Source organism: Echiichthys vipera (genome assembly GCF_963691815.1).
Source record: "Echiichthys vipera genome assembly, chromosome: 12".
NCBI classification, from domain to species: domain Eukaryota; kingdom Metazoa; phylum Chordata; class Actinopteri; order Perciformes; family Trachinidae; genus Echiichthys; species Echiichthys vipera.
The window spans coordinates 1956963-1978739 of record NC_139837.1 but is presented as its reverse complement, the minus strand read 5'-3'; the positions used below and the strand labels follow the sequence as shown (position 1 = coordinate 1978739).

At 48.7% G+C, this 21777-nt stretch overlaps 2 protein-coding genes across 2 annotated transcripts in view; one reads left to right on the top strand and one right to left on the bottom strand.

Moving 5' to 3' along the window:
- Nucleotides 1-4353, bottom strand: part of LOC310954835 (coiled-coil domain-containing protein 85C-A-like) — an 11490-nt gene extending 7137 nt beyond the window's left edge. The window contains exon 1 of the mRNA XM_083924522.1: nt 3702-4353. Coding sequence (XP_083780648.1) covers nt 3702-4293 — 592 coding nt within the window. The 5' untranslated portion in view covers nt 4294-4353. The remainder of the gene's footprint in view (nt 1-3701) is intronic.
- A 1451-nt stretch (nt 4354-5804) lies between these two features.
- LOC310955169 (HHIP-like protein 1) lies at nt 5805-17687 on the top strand (the record flags this gene model as incomplete). Its single annotated transcript, XM_083924936.1, is given in 10 exon segments — nt 5805-5863; nt 5865-6186; nt 7630-8276; nt 8368-8511; nt 8694-9022; nt 10367-10493; nt 11877-12022; nt 12122-12203; nt 14102-14184; nt 15653-17687. Coding segments are annotated over 10 exon segments (2508 nt in total). The 3' UTR covers nt 16222-17687.
- Between the last annotated feature and the right edge of the window lie 4090 nt (nt 17688-21777).

Genomic DNA, 21777 nt, shown 5'->3' with positions numbered 1-21777 from the left:
CACACAAACACACACTCTCCAGACAGACCAATCACATAGCTCGAGTTTCATACAATGACGTTTTTGAAGCCTGCTGAACTGTTGCACGCACTTCAGCCTCTACTGAGACTAAAATCCAGACGGAAAGCCTGAATTCAACTAGAGAAGTAGATCTATTTGTTGCGTATCTACGTTTACTCAGTACAGCTGCTTTGGGAATGACCCATAAGGCTGAACCACCAACCCAGCAGGTGACCGGGGCTGCTCCACTGAGTCAGACAACACAATGCACTGTTATTATTTCCCTCCACGCACCTTTTTTCCCACAGTGCTTTGGGGCCGTTATGCGGGCTGGAATGTGGGAATTCCTGACGAGGCAGCTTTATCCCTGGGATCCTACGTTTGGAGATCAGGGCTCAGTTTTTACAGCAACAGTGAACTCATTCTCGAGCGGGAGCGACGCTTGGGTTTAATTGGTGGATCCAAGCTTCGTAAATCCGTCAGATGAAGCCGAAACACGGCGGCGGTGCCCCCACACGGGAGAGTTTAAAGGCTAAAGATAGAGCTCCACCTGTGTTCAGACCTGCAAACTCTCAACAGGTGAAAAAGGTGATGTAATAAAATCCTGTAGAGTGAAACTACAGTAATGGATCTTGCACTCGATCTTCTTGGGTGGATAAAAACACCCTGTTGTTGTTTCGTGACTAAGGGCGCACTCACACTGTCCTTCCGCACCGCGCCAAAACCGTTTTTTCGGGTCAAGCCTAGTGCGTTTGACCAGTGTGAGTGCAACCGCTCCACGCACTCTGAGAGAGGTGGGCTTTAGTAAAGCACGTTTGCACGTCTACGAGCACGAGCGTGCGCACGTGTACGAGCACGAGGCCTACGGCGGTTCTGAGGTCATTTCCTGTGCGCCTGTTGGGACGTAGAAAAAAGAAGGAGGGACCATGCGCGGACATTTAAAACAATGGCGGTGAAAGGTTCACGTTGGTGTGATGCGGAGGTGGACCGCCCTGGACAGGACGCCAGTCTATCACAGGACACATAGAGACGAACAGAGACAGACAACCATTCACACCTACGGGTGATTTAGAGTCATCAATGAACCCAACACCTGCACGTCTTTGGACTGTGGGAGGAAACCGGAGAACCCGGAGAAAACCCACGCAGACACGGGGAGAACATGCAAACTCCACACAGAAGGGCCTTGACCCAGACACCTTCTCGCTGTGAGGCGACAGTGCTAACCACCACACCACCGTGTAGCCCGAGGAAAAGTCAGGTGATCGCAAACATTCAGGGAATCCAACCGTAGCTGTTGAGATATACGTACAGTACCAAATATGAAGCATCGAACGGGCGCCAGATATTCTGCATTCCCAACCTTGGGTAAAGTCTAAACCTCTTAGATCTGAAACACACGTTCTGAACAGATCCCTGCAGCATTAGAAACACTCACAGCGACCCTGAAAGGAATGGCAGCTATGCGTGACGTAAAGTGCCAGATACCCAAACTCTTCTCCTCCTGACTCCACTCTCATGTGAAGGTGGAGACGGGGGCGCCCCACAGGGAGGCTCAGAGGAGTCCGGCCTTTAGTCACGGCCTATAAATATTCCCAGTTGGGCTCCTGGAGGTTTATCTGGGGGTCAGGCTTTTCTTACAGTGAGGGAACAGTTGGAAACACGTCCAGCAGCTGCTCTGATCACAGGTTTGAACTGCTACTGAAAAACGCAGGGATCCATTTATCACGACGAGGCCTTGAGACGATCGTGGTTGGATTGTTCAAGGAGAGCTGCTTCTGTACATCATCCTGAGGAGCAGATAGAAGTTTGCCGTAGTCCCCTGCACTTTTACTATTCACTTATGAAACACAAGGTCTCTTTTCCCGTGACGACAGTGGAATGAGAGTGGAGCGTCCGTCCCGTGCCCCGTGCTTTAGGGTCCTTGTCCCCCCCTCCAGGCCCGTTTGTACTCACACTACCTGGGCCTCGGAGAATGCTTCTTGCTGCCTATACGTCATCACGCCGTAACACGTCACACGCATTGATGACGTCATGGCGATGCGTGGCTTTGTTTCCAGATCTTTCCGTAGACCTCGGAGTTTTTGTGCGTCTTGTCGACTGTTTTTGAATCTTTTCATCGACCAAATCTGCAGTAAACACTCCACCTCCGCATCACACCAACGTGAACCTTTCACCGCCATTGTTTGAAATGTCCGCGCATGGTCCCTCCTTCTTTTTTCTACGTCCCAACAGGCGAACAGGAAATAAAGCCCACCTCTCCCAAACGGGCCGTGGACGGCAAGCGGGCCGCTCCTAGACGCGGTACAGTTGCACTCACACTGGTCAAAGGAACCAGACTTTAGCCGTGAACACACGGTACGCAGGCACAGTGTGAGTGCTCCCTGAGAGAAACAAAGCTTTGACACAGTAAATATGACGTATTATAAAGGCACAGGTCGTCTCTGTTCCCACACACAAGGCTTCGTTTGGAACAAGGGTCCAAACTGACTTTTTTATTCCACATAAATAAAATAAATAATAATAAATCTCTGTGACAAGATCAGAAAGAGCCCAGACTCCTGTCGTTATGACTCTCACACTGTTTACAGATGTTCTTCCTCCTATTTAGAAACGTAGCTTCATCACCAAACTAGATGTGCAGGTTATGTTTACACGTCCGTGCTGCATTTGACTCTACGAGTTATGCTCACACCAGATATTCAGATGTCCTCATGTACCAAAGAAGGATGGAGACGGCCGTACAGTCAAGATTCAACCATTTTCATCTGTTTATACCTGATGTTTTGATGGTAAATGGACTTGTTCTTATAAAGCACCTTTCTAGTCTTCTGACTACTCAGGGCGCTTTCACACTTGTCACATTCACCCGTTCACACAGACATTCACACTGATGGCAGTGGACATATACAGACCATCTAATCTAACCATTTACACCACATTTACACACCCATGCGCAGCACGAGGAGTAATTCAGGGTTCAGTGTCCACCCTTCGACATGTGGACCGGGGGCGGTGGGGATTGAACCGCCAATCTCTCGACTGGAGGACAACCCACTCTTCCTCTGAGCCACAGTCGCCCCTATCTGTTTTGGTGTTTATGAAAATTAGCACATAGTTAATTCGATTATGACCCGTTTGCTCTGTGAACAAACACTTAAAACAACTTTAATACAATTTTGTTTGTCTTGATTTAAGTTACTCAGTATTTCTATGGTGAAATCTTATTTTTTTTCCATATTCATGTGAGAAAATCACTTCTCACTTATTTACTTTGTACTTATTTTGTCTCAATCTGCTGCTAAACTGCACGCTGTGTATTGTTGTATATTGTATAAACCTGCGTTTAATCACAGTGTCTGTTGCACTCTGTCACATTTAGTTCATTGTTTTAAGCTTTATTTTGATTTGATTGATGTTTTTATGCTTATTGTTACTCTGATCCTTTCACATCTTTGTATTGAAACTGTTGCACAATCATTTCCGGATACATTTTTAGGGATAAATAAAGATTCTTCAATCTTGAATCTTGAAAAATAATGAATAGTTGAATGCAGAGAGTTTATTTGGGTCTTTTTGGAAACTTTTCCCTAATTTCCCTTAGTCAGGAAACAAAAGTTTGCTTCTGTTGCACTTTGTTCAGTGTTGACCCACATTTGGTATCGAACCTGGGAACCTGACAGTGAACCCGGGTCACTCACCCCTGAGCCCGTCTCCTCTCTGGATGATCCCCCCCTCTGACACCTTGTGGTCCGGACTGGCTGCGCTCCCGGTGCTGGATGCGCTGCTCCCGTCCCCGAGGTCCCGGCTCAGGCTGGACTGGCTGTCGATGGAGCTCCGGGAGCCGGCCCCGCTGCGGTCCTCCTCGAGCATGAGGACGAGCTCCTTCAGCTCCACGTTCTCCGTCCTCAGCGCCTCCTGGCTGCTCTCCAGCTCCGTCAGCTTCTGCTGGTACAGCCCCACGTCCCTCCACAGGACGCTGGCCGTGTAGCGGCCGAACTGCTGCCACTCCCGGGACAGCTTCTTGCCCTTCTGCCGGTCATCGTCCAGGAAGCAGCACAGATCCCGCAGCTCCCGGTTGTCGTCCTGCAGTTTCTGGTTGACCTCTTTCAGGCTCCGGATCTCGCGGAGGTGGACCTGCAGGCTCCGGTTCACGTCTTTCATCATGTTCCCGTGCTCCAGCATCACGTCCATGTTGCGGGTCTCCAGCCGCCTCAGCCTCCGGAGCAGATCCTCTTTCCCCAGCATCAGCAGCTCCTCGTCGGACAGCTGGCTCCCTCCTGGCCCGTCCATGGTTCTGATGTTACCCTGAGACGCAGAGAGCTACGGAGACCTGATCCATGACAGAGTACACACAGACCCGCCTGTCCGCGTCAGGCTGCGCTGCGTGTGATCCTCCCGCGGGGCAACGACCCAAACACCCGTTAGTCTCACTTTCTCTAACACCGACGTCGGAAGTTCATCCCGGAGACTGGATGAGACCGGAGCCGGAGCCCGAGCCGGTGGGTGGAGGCATCTGCAGAGCGCCCCCTGCAGGCAGCGGACCCGCACGGTCCTCCAACCCCAGACACGCTGTTACTGTGCCACAGTAGGAAGGGCAGGGGCGAAAAAGGAAAAAAAGGGCACAAATAGCGCATGCTCGCCACTGAAGAGGGCACTTAAGCACACGTTCTGGCTCCTAGAGGGCACTTTAGCACATGTTTATGCTCCTAGAGGACACTTTAGCACACGTTTTGGTTCCTAGAGGACACTTTAGCACACGTTTATGCTCCTAGAGGACACTTTAGCACACGTTTTGGCTCCTAGAGGACACTTTAGCACATGTTTTGGCTCCTAGAGGACACTTTAGCACATGTTCTGGCTCCTAGAGGACACTTTAGCACACGTTTTGGCTCCTAGAGGACACTTTAGCACATGTTTTGGCTCCTAGAGGACACTTTAGCACATGTTCTGGCTCCTGGAGGACACTTTAGCACATGTTTTGGCTCCTAGAGGACACTTTAGCACATGTTTTCGCTGAGGACACTTCCTAATACTTGGAAGGAGAGTTTTTACTCTATTTTGTCTCATTGTACCTTAATTATCTGCTTCTGTCATATGTTATTTAATGACCTAGTTATTCACTGTGACTGTGTCTGACATGGGCTGTTGGGAGGGGTGGTGGGGGGTGGGATTCATGTTTGGTGTTTTATCTTTCTCACTTTAAAGCAGACGCTCAGACGCAGTTTGCATCTGTTGCACTTTTTTTGCCTGTCTGCAAAAATGAAATAAAGACATTGGAAGATTTAAATAAATAAATAATAAAAGAATATGATCTATATTCTTATTCTTCTCCTCATTCTTATGGAGAGGATGTGTATCCAGGAGTCAGAGGACTGAGCCGGGGTAAGGGCGCCCTCTCCTGGGCAGCAGGAGTCACACACATGATTACTCAACATGTTGCAAAAGAACTCTGCAAAGAAACTACAACAACAGAAGAACCCACAGTCCCACAATGCACTGCGCGCTCTGATTGAAAATCAGAAGAGTCAGTGAAAAAGCATAAATGGCATCAGACACTGTGATCACAGGAGTGTCTGCTGGTTACTGTTATAGTTGATGTCCATTGCTGTTATCCTCCTGTCATTGGTGCGTCCGCAGCTGCACGCAGAGCAGCCCGGCTCCCCTCCCTCTGCAGCCCCTGAACAGCCCCCGTCCTCCCCCGGGGTGCACACGCACTGGGACAGCGCGGGCACCAGGGCTGTGTGGCTCCGGACCGCAGACGGCCGGGGTGACACCGCGGTTCCCCCCACGTCATTACGCGGATGATTGGAGTGAGAGCAAAGTGCACACAGGAAGTCGCTCCTGCACAGCTGTCTCCTCCATGGTCCCGGACGCACGGACGCCATAATGCAGCGGTGTTCGTACGGCGCGGCCCCGGGTCGACCGTGGGTCTCGCCGATGGTCTTTGTGTTTTTTGGGGCATTGTGTGTCGCACCTGTGATGTCGCACCCGCAGTGTTTGGACTTTAAGCCGCCCTTCCGGCCGCTCCGGGAGCTCGAGTTCTGCGTAATGTACAAAGAGTTCGGCTGCTGTGATTATGAGAAGGACCAGGAGCTGATGACGAAGTACTACAGGGTCATGGATCACTTTGATTATTACGGATACGTCAACTGCGCCGGGTCCGTCCTGGAGCTGCTCTGTCAGGTAGGCACGCGCGGACAAAGGTCGCTTGGCACCATCCAAAAACCGTCTCCATCACGCGCCCGCGGGCTGACACCAGCCAAAACACACGAGAGGGCGAGGAGGAGGCGCGTGCCAAACACTTTATGAATACTAACAACTTGAATGGTGTGATCTTACAGTCACTTTTAAATAGCAATAATAATAATAATAGCCTAATTATCTTTCTATAAAGCATGCAGGCTGCCTCTGGTCATGGAGTTCACTGATGAGCTGGAGGGGGAATTAAGGTCATTCTCTCAGATTCACTGAAAAGTGTGAGATGCAAAGGCAGAGAAGGGTTAAGAGCTTTGACACCTCTGAGATGTTGAGTGAGCAACTCGGGCTGCAACTTATTACATACTCACACTGGCATACAGGGAGGGGGGGGGGGTGGTGCTAAAGTGCCCCCTGGAAGCAAGAACGCTCATTAAAGTACGTGCTAAAGAGTGGCGAGGACGCATTATACTGTATGTGCACTGTTTTCCTGGTTGATAGAGGTGGGCTTTTGTAAGGGTGCACTCACACCGTCCATCCGTACCGTGCCCCAGGACGTTTCACAGCTAAAGTCTGGTTCCTTTGACCAGTGTGAGCAACCGTAACGCGCCTAGGAGTGGTACGCTTGCCGTCCACGGCCCGTTTGGGAGAGGTGGGCTTTAGTAAAGCACGTTTGCACATGTACGAGCGCGAGCATTGACGGCGGTCCTGATGTCTATTTATATACACTACGTCTGTTCCCTGTGACGAACAATTCGTGCTGGTCTGATGCGGTGGTGAAGGGTTTACTGCAGGTTTGGTCAGATAAAATGTTTGAAAACAGTCAGATAAAAATAAATCTCTGAAGGTTGACGACGTATAAGCAACAAGCAGTCCAGCAGAGGCTTGGATCATTTCAAGTAATGTGAGTGCCAACAGACCTGGGCCCCCTTAGGGCACAAATCTTTCCGTAGACCTCAGAGTTTTTGTGCGTCTTGTCGACTGTTTTTGAATCTTTTCATCGACCAAATCTGCAGTAAACACTCCACCTCCGCATCACACCAACGTGAACCTTTCACCGCCATTGTTTGAAATGTCCGCGCATGGTCCCTCCTTCTTTTTTCTACGTCCCAACAGGCGCACAGGAAATGACCTCAGAACCGCCGTAGGCCTCGTGCTCGTACACGTGCAAACGTGCTTTACTAAAGCCCACCTCTCCCAAACGGGCCGTGGCTGGTTGCACTCACACTGGTCAAAGGAACTAGACTTTAGCCGTGAAGCGTGCTGGGGCACGGTACAGATGGACAGTGGGAGTGCGCCCTAAGTCGACTGAGACCATAAACAACCAGCTAGTCGGTCGTAATCGACTAAGAGGGTGCAGCCCTGCTCTCTACACACTAAACTTCTGCTCTGTCTCCTTCACCTCCTCACCTCTCTTCTTTATGTGTCCAGGAATGCTCTCCATATGCAGCTCACCTCTTTGATGCTGAGGTCCCGAGCACCCCAATCAGGACCATCCCTGGCCTCTGTCCCGACTACTGCTCCCAGTTTTGGAAGAAGTGCAGCTCCACCCTCCCTTTCCTGTCTGACGACCCACACATAGCCAAAGTCAAAGACGACCAGACACATCTCTGCCGGTACTTGGAGCTTGATGATGTGGACTACTGCTACCCGCACCTGCTCAGCAACCAGAAGCTCACCCAGAACCTGGGCCGGGTTCAGTCGAACTCGGAGGGCTGTCTTCAGCTGTGCCTGGAAGAAGTCGCGAACGGGCTACGGAACCCGCTAGCCATGGTGCACGCCAACGACGGCACACACCGCTTCTTTGTGGCGGAACAGGTGGGCTTGGTGTGGACATACCTTCCTGACCGGTCCAAATTGGAGATACCATTTTTAAACATTACCAAAGCGGTGTTAACGTCGTCATGGGAAGGCGACGAGAGAGGCTTCCTGGGACTGACCTTTGACCCTAGGTACAAGTACAACGGAAAGCTGTATGTGTATTACTCAGTGGAGGTGGGGTTTGATGAGAGGATCCGGATCAGTGAGTTCCGAGTGTCGGCCAACGACATGAACGTGGTGGATCATACCTCTGAGCGGTAAGTATGGACCGGTCCAAGGTAGCAAACAACAGTGGTCCTAAACCGGGGCCTTTTCTTGTCTGATCTGTCATCTCCACTTTCCTTCCAGGGTCATTCTCGAGATCGATGAACCAGCATCCAACCACAATGGAGGGCAACTTCTATTCGCAGACGATGGCTACTTGTACATTTTCACAGGGGATGGTGGAATGGCAGGAGACCCATTTGGGCAACATGGGAACGCCCAGAACAAGTAAGACATCCGCAGAGGTTTCTGGAAATAGACTCCCCTTAAATAATCTGAATTAACAGCAGATGTAGGAAAGAATATTGGGTGCATGTTTCGTCATGACATATGAGGATAGTTTGGATTTCTGAAGTGTGATGTGCATTTGAGATGAAATGTCATTTTCCAATGTTCCCCATCTACTCCAGGTCAGCTCTGTTGGGCAAAGTCCTCCGCATTGATGTGAATGACAATGAGAAAGGCCCGTTGTACCGAATTCCTTCAGATAACCCCTTCGTACATGAGCAAGGGGCACGACCTGAGGTTTATGCTTACGGTGTCCGCAATATGTGGAGGTGTTCTGTGGACCGGGGAGAACTTCGGACCAAGGAGGGCAAAGGACGGATCTTCTGCGGGGACGTGGGCCAGAATAAGTTCGAAGAGATCGACATCATCGAGAAAGGTCGAAACTACGGCTGGAGAGCCAAAGAGGGATTTTCCTGCTACGATAAGAAGCTGTGCGCCAACAGCTCCCTAGGTAGGAATGCTCTGGTTGGTCAAATGGTTTGGAAACATCCATGTAACCCTTCTCCAACTGCAGACAACGGTGGTGTGCAATTATGTTGTCATGAAGGGCCAAGACTGTGGAGTTTGTCATGTCTGTCCCAGTCGTACGAAGCCAAACCACAACCCTTTTTCTAATCTTAGCCAATAATCTAATCCTGATCCTGTTGGTGCCTAAACTTGACCTTTACCTTTGTTGCCTCACAGTCATGCAGCAGGAGAACGTCACATTTTGTAGGACGTATCATACAAATTGTTGTGCATACGTTTTCGTAGCAATAGCAAACCCATAACCCATTGATGAGAATACGTTGCACGTTGTATTTGAAGGAAATACTACAGGCTCTTGGCCCATGGTAGAAATGACCAACGACCAACCTTTTGGTGCCGCCACATAATATCGGACATGAACTCATCGTTACAACTCAGAACATTTGAAAGTACCATTTGATCAGCCTCTGCCCCGTGCTTTAGGGTCCTTGTCCCCCCCTCCAGGCTCACACTACCTGGGCCTCGGAGAATGCTTCTTGCTGCCTATACGTCATCACGCCGTAACACGTCACACGCATTGATGACGTCATGGCGATGCGTGGCTTTGTTTCCAGATCTTTCCGTAGACCTCAGAGTTTTTGTGCGTCTTGTCGACTGTTTTTGAATCTTTTCATCGACCAAATCTGCAGTAAACACTCCACCTCCGCATCACACCAACGTGAACCTTTCACCGCCATTGTTTTAAATGTCCGCGCATGGTCCCTCCTTCTTTTTTCTACGTCCCAACAGGCGCACAGGAAATGACCTCAGAGCCGCCGTAGGCCTCGTGCTCTTTCACGTGCGCACGCTCGTGCTCGTACACGTGCAAACGCGCTCTACAAAAGCCCACCTCTCTCAGACGGGCTGTGGACGGCCAGCTGGCCGCAGTTATGCGTGGAGCGGTTGCACTCACACTGGTCAAACGCACTAGGCTTGACCCGAAAAACCTGTTTTGGCGCGGTGCGGAAGGACAGTGTGAGTGCGCCCTTACTGTCATTATTTAACTGCGTCACCACTCACTTCTAATGGGCCTTTCTAGTTGGAACTGTATTGTTTTCTCAACTGTCACATTTAATTTGACCCTTGACAGCATTCAGATTTCTTTCACTCCTTTGGCGTAACTACATGAACTTTACAGTTTGATTTATTCTTAAAAAACATTTATATTCTGCTTTTAAATCCATTATCGCTCATAAAAACTTGCATTATTTGTGGCGTAACTGTAAAGAGACGTCTAACAGAGATGAAGGAGAAACTACGACATGATAATTTTGGGTTTTTTTCACAGATGACGTCCTCCCTATTTACGCGTACCCTCACAAGATGGGCAAGTCGGTGACTGGTGGCTACGTGTACCGAGGCTGCGAATACCCCAACATGAACGGCATGTACATATTTGGGGACTTCATGAGTGGGTAAGATTTAATCTGGTGACTAATATGTTACATTTCCACGGCAAAATAACTCCAACGTCTGAAACTTTTGTGAATACTTGAAGAAAAAGTTGAATATTTTTGGGAAAAAAGAAGCAGATTTGTAAGATTACATGTGAAAATCTATGAGAACAAAAGTAGCAGAATTATGAGATTAAAAGCGGCAAATTGACGAGGAATAAGAAGTAGATTTATGAGAAAAACAGTCAGAAAAATAGTGTTTTGTGTTACACTCTTGAACTACATCGTTCAGGGTTACCACAGACACTGCAGCATGACGTGTCGGCCATGTCTGCAGCAAACTGAAAAATTACTGTGCTTTGAAGTTTAGAAAGAATGAAGAACGCTACAAGGGTTATAGCCTTTATAAGACTTGGTCAAAGTATAGAAACAGTTAGGGCCCACTCCCACTGTCCAACCGTACCGTGCCCCAGCATGTTTCACGGCTAAAGTCTAGTTCCTTTGACCAGTGTGAGTGCAACCGTACCACATCTAGGAGCGGCACGCTTGCCGTCCACGGCCCGTTTGGGAGAGGTGGGCTTTAGTAAAGCACGTTTGCACGTGTACGAGCACGAGCGTGCACACGTGTACGAGCACGAGGCTTACGGCGGTTCTGAGGTCATTTCCTGTGCGCCTGTTGGGACGTAGAAAAAAGAAGGAGGGGCCATGCGCGGACATTTCAAACAATGGCGGTGAAAGGTTCACGTTGGTGTGATGCGGAGGTGGAGTGTTTACTGCAGATTTGGTCGATGAAAAGATTCAAAAACAGTCGACAAGACGCACAAAAACTCAGAGGTCTACGGAAAGATCTGGAAACAAAGCCACGCATCGCCATGACGTCATCAATGCGTGTGACGTGTTACGGCGTGATGACGTATAGGCAGCAAGAAGCATTCTCCGAGGCCCAGGTAGTGTGAGTACAAACGGGCCTGGAGGGGGGGACAAGGACCCTAAAGCACGGGGCACGGGACGCAGGAACAGTGGGAGGGCGCCCTGAGGTTCTGTTTGGAGACACCTGGAAGCTGCGTAACATCCTCCATTGTTTACATTCTATGTATATGTTTGTCGTATGGACTGTCTTTACTTTGATGCTATTCTTTGGTTATGCCGTGCTATTGAACAGTATAACAGGGATCCCTCTATGTTGCTCTTGCTGAGATGTCTGTGTATGCTGTGCAGATTGTAAAGTGATATTGAGCATTAACATGTTCTCTGAGGCTCTTTAAAAACAGTTTAAATGTAGAAAAACACAAACCAAAGTAGTAGACGATACTTGTTGGTATAGCATAAAAGCTCCCACAGCGCTCCATCACACAGTAAGAGTGCACGGCCCATCAGAGACTGTAGCTTTGACTCCTCTTCCAGGCGCTTGATGAGTCTGCGGGAGGACAGAAACACAGCACAGTGGACATACAATGAGATCTGTATGGGGATGGGCATGACCTGTGCCTTCCCTGGGCTCGTCAACAACTACCACCAGTACATCATCTCCTTTGCAGAGGATGAAGCTGGTAATGCATGAACACGTGCACACGCTCAGACTCAAAATATACCTGGAGTTTGCTGTGTAATGTCCTCTCGATGCAAGGTTTCGTTTATCTCTCCATCAGGCGAGCTGTACTTCATGTCGACGGGAATACCGAGCGCTACGTCACCTTCAGGAGTCATTTATAAAGTGGTGGACCCCTCAAGGTGAGTGTTATGGACGCTGTGTGTGAGCTTTCATGAAGTGCTGCAGCTGTAATATCACTGGTTAGCTAAAGTGCTATCAAGGACAAAAAAACAATACAGTTTAAGTTAAAGAAAAAACGTCTTTTCGGAGCGTTTTCTACTGAATTATGGCCACAGGACAAAGTGTAAATGTATTTATTTGAATTCATTTAAAAAGCAATGATTGGCATTTCTTTTTTTATTAAAATAATGAAGAATTAATTTGATTAACATTTATTGTTTAGGCAGTCCTGATATACCCTTTGACTGAGACGTTATTTTGAATCGAGGAGAAGATTTAGGGGCGACTGTGACTCAGTGGGAGAGTGGGTCGTCCTCCATTCGAGAGATTGGAGGTTCGATCCCCAGCTCCCCTGGTCTGCATGTCAAAGTGTCCTTGGGCAAGACACTGAACCCTGAATTGCTCCTCGTGCTGCTCATGGGTGTGTAAATGTGGTGTGAATGGTTAGATTAGATGGTCTGTAGATGTGTGAACGTCTGTGTGAATGTGACAGACACTGTGAAAGTGCCTTGAGTCGTCAGAAGACTAGAAAGGTGCTTCATAAGTCCAGTCCATTTCCCATTTATGCCGACTCAGGACTCCAGGACGGTTCTGTAACGGCTAAGTTCCTATTGTAAGACCAAAAACCCTAAATTTCATCCCAAATTGAGATAAGAGAGAAGGAGTTCCTCTTACAAGGCTCAGTAAGTTCAACACGGTGGATCTGATCGACCGGTCCTGCTCATATCAGACCAGGGACAAGATGGTTCAGTCCATTACTGCAACTGCTAGGGGGGTCACGAGACAGTCCAAGACAGAGAGTAACGTAACCGTTACTTTGCATCTGTAGTTCCTGACTTCACCATCATTACACAAAAACCCGAGTTGTTTGTACAGTGACTGCTCACTGCGTAGAGCGTATGCACTGTTAAAGTACTGTTTCTTAAAGTAAGACACACATCTGTTCATAATTACAAACACAGGCGTGTCATTCTGCTCTGTGAGCCTGAAGGATGTGCACTTGGCCTGGATGTAAGCTTGGATCTGTGCTTTCTCAGCGCTGGTGGGATATCTTCTGCTGAATGTGGAGGTTACGCTGCCTCTCTGTGGAGTAAAGGTTACGTTGACCACTGGATGAAACCGTTTCTGTCTTGGACACTCTCAGGACCCCCCTAGTTGCTGCAGTAATGGACTGAACCATCTTGTCCCTGGTCTGATATGAGCAGGACCGGTTGGTCCGATCCACCGTGTTGGGGCGGCAGTAGCTCAGTCCATAGGTGACTTGGCTGGGAGCTGGAGGGTCACTGGTTTAAGTCCCTGTATGGAGCGTGGACAGGTGGCTGGTGAGGTGCCAGTTCATCTCCTGGGCACTGCCGAAGGTGCTGTTGAGCAGGGCATCGAACCCCCAACTGCTCGGGGCGCCGGTCACTGGCAGCCCATCTCCATTAGTTGCATGTATATAGGTCCTGTCTGTGCGTGTGTGTGTATTTCAGGCCTGTGTGTGTGAAAATGAAAAAATAGAGTGAAAAATTGAATTTCCCCGTTGCGGGACAAATAGAGGAAGTCTTCTTCTTCTTCTCTGTTTGGGTAAAGAAGGAAAATGAAGCCGTTTTGGCAGCAGTGTGAAAGGCCCGCCATCCTAAATCTCCTCTCTCTGACAGCTCTTGGCTCTCACAGCAGGAGACGGTTGTGTCACCTTATTTGTTTCCCAGCCATTAAAACTCACGTAACTGTAATTTGTGACTTGAGTTTGTGGTTAAACGCGCATTAAAAGACTGGGACTTTGAGAAAAGCTATGTTTTTGATGTGTCCTCCAGCTTGTATCCTGTACTCTCTCGTGTACAGCAGTGGTTCATTCTGTTTCTTTGTTGTTTTTCAGACGTGCTCCACCGAGACAATGTCACTATGACCCTCTTCCTGTCAGAGTGAAAAGTAACCTCATCAAGTTTGTTCCTCAGGAAAGTGAGTCCACTTCCAAACACTCTGACCTCACAACTGACAAGTTACCAACGGAGACTGTGTAAAAAAGATGGTTGTAGCCAGGGGGGCGACTCCACTGGTAGATAGAAGTCTGATTGTATACAAGTCAATGAGAAATTGAGCCTATTTTTCACATTATTCTTACTTATTTACATTTTCCTAATGAGCTTATGGTCTTCTTCAATACAGCATGATGTTCATTGTATAACTTATGGTCCCATTTAGAGTGAAATAGACCGTAAAGCACGGTATGCTTTAGGGAGGGGCTACCTGGTCGACAGGTTGCCGTGCTAGCAGCAGGACAGAGGTGTAGTAATGTGCATCCACGTCACTGTGACCATTCAAACAAGAAGTGAACTTGCTTTTGGGTGTTGTTTAAGTCTCAGGACTTTGAGACTCTCTCAGGGCGCACTCACACTGTGCCTCCGTACCGTGCCCAAGCACGTTTCACGGCTAAAGTCTAGTTCGTTTAAACAGTGTGAGTGCAACCGTACCGCATCTAGGAGCGGCACGCTTGCCAGCCATGGCCCGTTTGGGAGAGGTGGGCTTTAGTAAAGCACGTTTGCACGTGTACGAGCACGAGCGTGCGCACGTGTACGAGCACGAGGCCTACGGCGGTTCTGAGGTAATTTCCTGTGCGAGGGACCATGCGCGGACATTTCAAACAATGGCGGTGAAAGGTTCACGTTGGTGTGATGCGGAGGTGGAGTGTTTACTGCAGATTTGGTCGATGGAAAGATTCAAAAACAGTCGACAAGACGCACAAAAACTCTGAGGTCTACGGAAAGATCTGGAAACAAAGCCACGCATCGCCATGACGTCATCAATGCGTGTGACGTGTTACGGCGTGATGACGTATAGGCAGCAAGAAGCATTCTCCGAGGCCCAGGTAGTGTGAGTACAAACGGGCCTGGAGGGGGGGACAAGGACCCTAAAGCACGGGGCACGGGACGGAGGCACAGTGGGACATTTTTCGTCACCTACAAACATCGTGATCAGTGTCGGGTTGCACCTTTCTAGCTAAGCCTACATTAGCTAGCTTGCACTAGCGTTAAACGGTAACAGTGCCAATGACCGGAGATACCCCCCCCCCCCCCACCAGCTGTCTTAAGTTGGATGACTTGCTTAAGCAGCTTCCCACATTAGCATTTAGCTTAGCGCAGCACCATTGAACAGCAACGGAGCATACCTGAAGCTGCTTGGTGCTCCTCCCCAGCTCTGTCCTCTTGTCCAAATATGGTCCGGTTTTAAAAAAAGCAAGGCTGCGACACACAAAACGCCAAACTAAAGACTTAAAACACTTAAAAACGATAGTCCATAAACCAATGCATGACATCACAGCAGCTACCCGTCTATTTTATACAGTCTGTGGTTACAAAACTAATTCAACTTGTGACATTAAATTGTTTATTTACATATTTATTTGTCTTTTTTCATCATTCTCCTTTAGCGTTAATCGGCTTGGAACCACCGAACAGAATCGAGCCTGAGCCCCAACCCACAGAGTCCTACGACTGGCTCCAAGAGCTCATTGACCGTCTAGGAAGACCAGACCCGACCACCCCTCTACCGACCACAACTACCACCAAACCACCCAGACATCCGAGGCGCAAAGGCAAAGGCAGAGGCAGAAAGGGCAAATCCAGAACGGAGGGTACCCCCAGGCTCCAGAACGGGACGGTGAGGCTGGTTGGGGATGAACAAGGCCGCAGCGACCGCGGACGGGTGGAGATTTATGTTAACGGGGAGTGGGGCACCGTGTGTGACGACCTGTGGACCACCAAGAACGCTGCAGTGGTTTGTCAGCAGCTGGGATTCAGGTACGCTCTGGAGGCCCCCAAGAACTCAGAGTTTGGGGAGGGGGAGGGTCTGCCCATTCTTCTAGACGATGTTCAGTGTGACGGGGCCGAGTCCAGCCTGCTGGACTGCAAACACGCCGGCGTGGGGACGCACAACTGTGCCCATTACGAAGACGCCGGGGTGATCTGTGGCAACTCGGACTACGTTGTAGAAGTCTAAGTGTTTGAAATCAGAGCTAATTATCGTCAACTAACCCCGTTAACCCGTAAAGACTAATTCTCTAAAATCATCAGCAAATTCAAGTTATTGGAGAATCGCGGCAGGTCGCTAACAGGCAGACGTGGCTAACAGTGATTAGCTCGGGGCAGCACGGTGAAGGCATTCAAAGGTCTTTTTTAACCACTAATTCTGCTGAAAATAACAGCAAACCTCTGCAGCAGCATGAGAAGAGTCCCTACACATTAACCGAAGCAGCATCAGCGTAGTTAGTGAAGCCAGAGTTTATTAAAGAGTGTTTTAAAGACTTACCTACTGGCCCCTGTATCAGCTCCTCCTAAACAATCTTCTTCGGTGCAGATGGGCACAAAAATGTCTGTTCTCCCATCCCCCGACCCCTTTCATCCTGTTGCTGCAGCTCTTCCTCTCTGTATTCTGCCTCAGTCAGGTATGGGCGCCCATCGTAACCATAGAATTCACCTGTCTGATTGAAATCAGCCATTTTGGTTCGGTAATGCTTGGACACTAACGTAAACCACTGTGAGCTAAAGCTTTATGTAGCCTGTAGCTTCATCCGGCAACACACGTCCCCCCATCCCTGTGATCTTGCATAATGTTTCCATGCTGCAGGGAACGATGCTGTGTGGACTTTTCCAAACCTTTTACATTTATAATTAACTTATTTCACTGCTACAAACTACAACGTTTACGTGTTTTGGTGGAATAAAGCAGCAATGGGCTCCTTCCTTTGGGATTGACTTTGGTAATCCACTGTAATGGACTTTACTATGAGAGGAGCTGGTACAGGGGCCAGTAGGTAAGTCTTTAAAACACTCTTAATAAACTCTGGCTTCACTAACTACGCTGTTGCTGCTTTGTTTAGTGTATATCCACCTCCTGTCAATCGTATCTTTACATTTAAACTTTAAGCGTTACGTCACATTCCTCATTCCTCCTGCACCCCCCCCCCCCTCCGAGCAACGGTCCCTCGAAATGTCTGTGCACGCCCCTGGATGCAAGTTTATGGAAATTGGGGCATCCACCAGGAAAATCCTCTCATCAAATCACCCCAGAGGTTATTTATGCGATGATCGAACAGCTGGAACGCATCGATGCCTTAACGGCGCATGAGTTTTTTCTCAATCGTATCTTTACATTTAAACTTTAGACGTCACGTCCCACTCCTCCTGCCCCCCCCAGGAGGGCACCTCGTCTTTCAGGATAAAGCAACGGCCCCTGGAATGTCTGTGCACGCCCCTGGATGCAAGTTTATGGAAATTGGAGCATCCACCATGAAAATCCTCTCATCAAATCACCCCAGAGGTTATTTATGCGCTGATCGAACAGCTGAAACGCATCGATGCCTTAACGTTAGCATGAGTTTATTCTCAATAATAAATGTTTCTCTAAGAGTTGATTTGTAATTCTCCATCACAGCATTGAATGTTTCCTTTGAATGTATGTTTAGAAGTGTTGATTTGCATTAAGTCTTCGCCTTCACAGTAAAAACAAATCTGGCATTTTGTGTCTGAACGTCATATTTCCTGTAATGTTCAATGCCCACTGAATGAATGTACAATTATGATGTAATACATTTAGTAAATGACTTTAATAATGGCTTATTTTGTTTGTCCTGGCTTCGACACACACTTGGACCAAACCATTAAGTTGGAAATTTGAGAGCAATCAGGGTTCACACACATTTTCCATGTCTAAATCAGACTTTTTCAGACTTCTCTGAGGATTTTTCAGTCAATATTAAACATCTGACACCAATTATTAAACGATTATTAGTTAAATAAATGGTTTTCAATCCAACTTTTAACACGTATGTTAAGTTCTGACTGTGTGCCGTTAAGTTTCCAAGTTATTAAGATTTTTACAGACGTACTTTAGATCATTTAAGTGAATGAACCCTGAATTTTATTCAAGCTTAATGGTAAAAGAGTGAAATGAATAAGTGAACCTGTAACTCTGCAGACAGGAACTCTGTCTCTCTACCCCCCCCCACCCCCCCACCATTATTCACCAGCCTTTATGGTGCGTTAAGAGCGCTGCTCTTGTAAACCAGGGGTCGTAAGTTCGATCCTCGCTGGGACCTGGCAGCCCGACCCACTTTGGCTTGTGTTAGCATGGTAGTGCGCTTGAACTGTACTCTGCAGAGTCCAGAGGTTGGCAAACGCATCCACGGTTGGTTCAAACTAAAGTGTGTGAAGGTTCTCATGTGTCCAGGTCGTCGCTCTCCCCAAAGACATTAAAGTCAAAAACAACTGGACTTGGACCTCTCATCCAAGAGGCTACATCAGTTCATGTACGCATCTGACCAGGCTGGGACTGGACCTGGACCAGGACCAGGACCAGGCTGGGACTGGACCAACTAACAAAGAACAAAGTTCAACTGTTCACAAATGTCCTCCTGTGACTCCAACGACTGTCGTTTAGACTCAATAGAGAACTAACCAAGTCCAGACCTACTTCCACCAACGACTGGACCTGGACCAGGACCAGGACCAGGCTGGGACTGGACCAGCACTAACGAAGTCCAGACCAACTTCCACCAACGACTGCCACTCTAACGATGGTCGTTGGCACTTGGAGCACAAAGGGTTCAGTGACATCATCGGCCTTGTGAGAGGTTAAATACCTGGATCTCACACCAGATAGCCTGGTCCTGGTCCTGGTCCAGTCCCAGCCTGGTCCTTGTCCTGGTCCTTGTCCTGGTCCTGGTCAGTGCTCTATTGAGTCTGAACAACAGTCGTTGGAGACATGGAGTCGTTGGACGTTTGTGAACAGTTGAACTTTGTTCTTTGTTAGTTGGACCAGTCCCAGCCTGGTCCTGGTCCTGGTCCAGTCCCAGCCTGGTCCTGGTCCTGGTCCTGGTCCAGTCCCAGCCTGGTCCTGGTCCTGGTCCTGGTCAGATGCTTACATGAACTGATGAAGCCTCTTGGATGAGAGGTGAAACGTCTTCTTGACAAAGAACCAAGTCCAGTTGCTTTGGACTGAACTTGCTTTGAGGGGGTTCCAACCAAACAAAAGCAGCTCCACACTGACACCTTGTGGCCTTTTGCATAATTGTATTAAACTAAACACACAACAGCACCATTCAGTGTTTAGTTAGATGTTAAAAATGTGTAATTAGAGTCAGCTTTGGTGGCTAAGTCAGTGCAAACACACACATGGACACACACACACTCTGCTTTCCATGTACCTGCACAGACACAGACGTGCGCGGACGACCGTACTGAACGAGGTTGAGCATAAACACGTTGGATTAGAGCAGCTACAAATCCGCCATGACTGCAGGAAGTGGAGTAAATACCAGGACAAACAGAGCCAGGCCGGGCTCGTGTGATGAGTCTCTGTGCTGTGGAGGTCGTTGATATGCTGAGCGGCAGAGCTCAGGAGCTGGAGCCAGGCTCGACCCTGCAGCCTGCCAATGTGTGGCCCTCTGCACGGAGCCTCACACCGGCCCTCCACCTCCGCAACACCCGCAGCCTCTCAGAGGGAGAGGATGACATCACACCTGCAACATAGCAAGGACAACACAATGCACAATAAACATACATCTCCGAAAATACATGGGAAGCTTCTGACTTTACAGTTTTACTCCAGACAGGTTTTAAAGGATGTTAAAACGTTGCTGCTATGAGTAACAGACAGTAACGGTGGAGTCGGACGATTAGAACAAGGAACAGAGTTTGGAAAGTTGGAGTTTGTGTTGTTGTGTTGAGAAAGAGGTTAAAGGGGAAGAAGAAGAAAAGAGGAAGAGAAAGTGAGGAAGAAGAGAAGACACATTTTTGCAGCACTTATCCTCCTGTGTTACTTTAAAGTCTTTAGACACTGTAGAGAAACGTTTTGTTGTGCGTTTCAGGGGAAAGCTCTGATTAAATCCAGTCTCCAGCAGGATTTAAGTTCATAATGTTTGTTTTTATTTCATCAGGGAGCTGTTTGAGGCTGTTTCTGGTTCCCTTAAGGGCGCACTCACACTGTGCCTCCGTACCGTGCCCCAGCACGTTTCAGGGCTAAAGTCTGGTTCCTTTGACCAGTGTGAGTGCAACCGTACCACGTCTAGGAGCGGCACGCTTGCCGTCCACGGCCCGTTTGGGAGAGGTGGGCTTTAGTAAAGCACGTTTGCACGTGTACGAGCACGAGCGTGCGCACGTGTACGAGCACGAGGCCTACGGCGGTTCTGAGGTCATTTCCTGTGCGCCTGTTGGGACGTAGAAAAAAGAAGGAGGGACCATGCGCGGACATTTCAAACAATGGCGGTGAAAGGTTCACGTTGGTGTGATGCGGAGGTGGAGTGTTTACTGCAGATTTGGTCGATGAAAAGATTAAAAAACAGTCGACAAGACGCACAAAAACTCCGAGGTCTACGGAAAGATCTGGAAACAAAGCCACGCATCGCCATGACGTCATCAATGCGTGTGACGTGTTACGGCGTGATGACGTATAGGCAGCAAGAAGCATTCTCCGAGGCCCAGGTAGTGTGAGTACAAACGGGCCTGGAGGGGGGGACAAGGACCCTAAAGCACGGGGCACGGGACGGAGGCACAGTGGGTGGGCGCACTAAGAGTCTGAAGAATCACCGTGAACACTAAATATGAGCCAACATTAAAATCACAGGAAAACAACACGGTTCACCAGCACATGATGATGATACTTTGACACTGAAGTCGGGTCTCGGGGGCAGCAGCTCCAGCAGGGGACCCCAAACTTCCCTTTCCCCGGCCACATTAACCAGCTCTAACTGGGGGATCCTGAGGCGTTCCCAGGCCAGTGCGGAGATCTAATCTCTCCACCTGGTCCTGGGTCTTCCCCGAGGCCTCCTCCCACCTGGACGTGCCTGGAACACCTCCCTAGGGAGGCGCCCAGGGTTCATCCTTACCAGATGATCCTGAACCACCTCAACTGGCTCCTTTCAATACAAACCAAATACAAAAGGAGACAAAGGAGAGCTCGGTGAACACTCGGCTGAGACCACGTCAGTGCAGAGCATCATGTGAAAGCAGTCCGGTCCTCTACAGTGGGCGTGACGAGCCACCAGGTGGCAGTGTTGTTCCACCCTCAGAGTCTTTAACCCGGTTTGTCACTGAGAGGTTGGAGTAATTAAAGAACGATTAGATAATTAGACATGCGCTCGCTGAACCGAAGACAAGAGGACAAAAGAAGTAACAGATGCTTTTAGAGGGTTTTTCATTAATAATTGAGGTGCAGTCTGGGGGTCAGTCTGTGCCCCAGATGGTCCACTGTTGCACTGTTCACACCGAGGAGCATGAAACCTTAATGAAACCGTTTGTATGATCACATAAATCTCCCTGTCGGTGCTGAAACACAGGTGTGTCACAGCTGGGATCTGCTTTGTTTTCAGCAGCATTGTCAGAAAAGATGATCTTTTAATGGAAGTGAAAACATAAATAGATGGTTTTAAGAGCAATGACGAGGAAAAATCTTATTTTCCAATCCGTCTTCCTGCACATCGTCTTCTCCTCTTCTCTCTTTACAAAGTATTTTGTTTCAGTTAAACACGTGTTAAAGGATGATTATCATGCATTAATA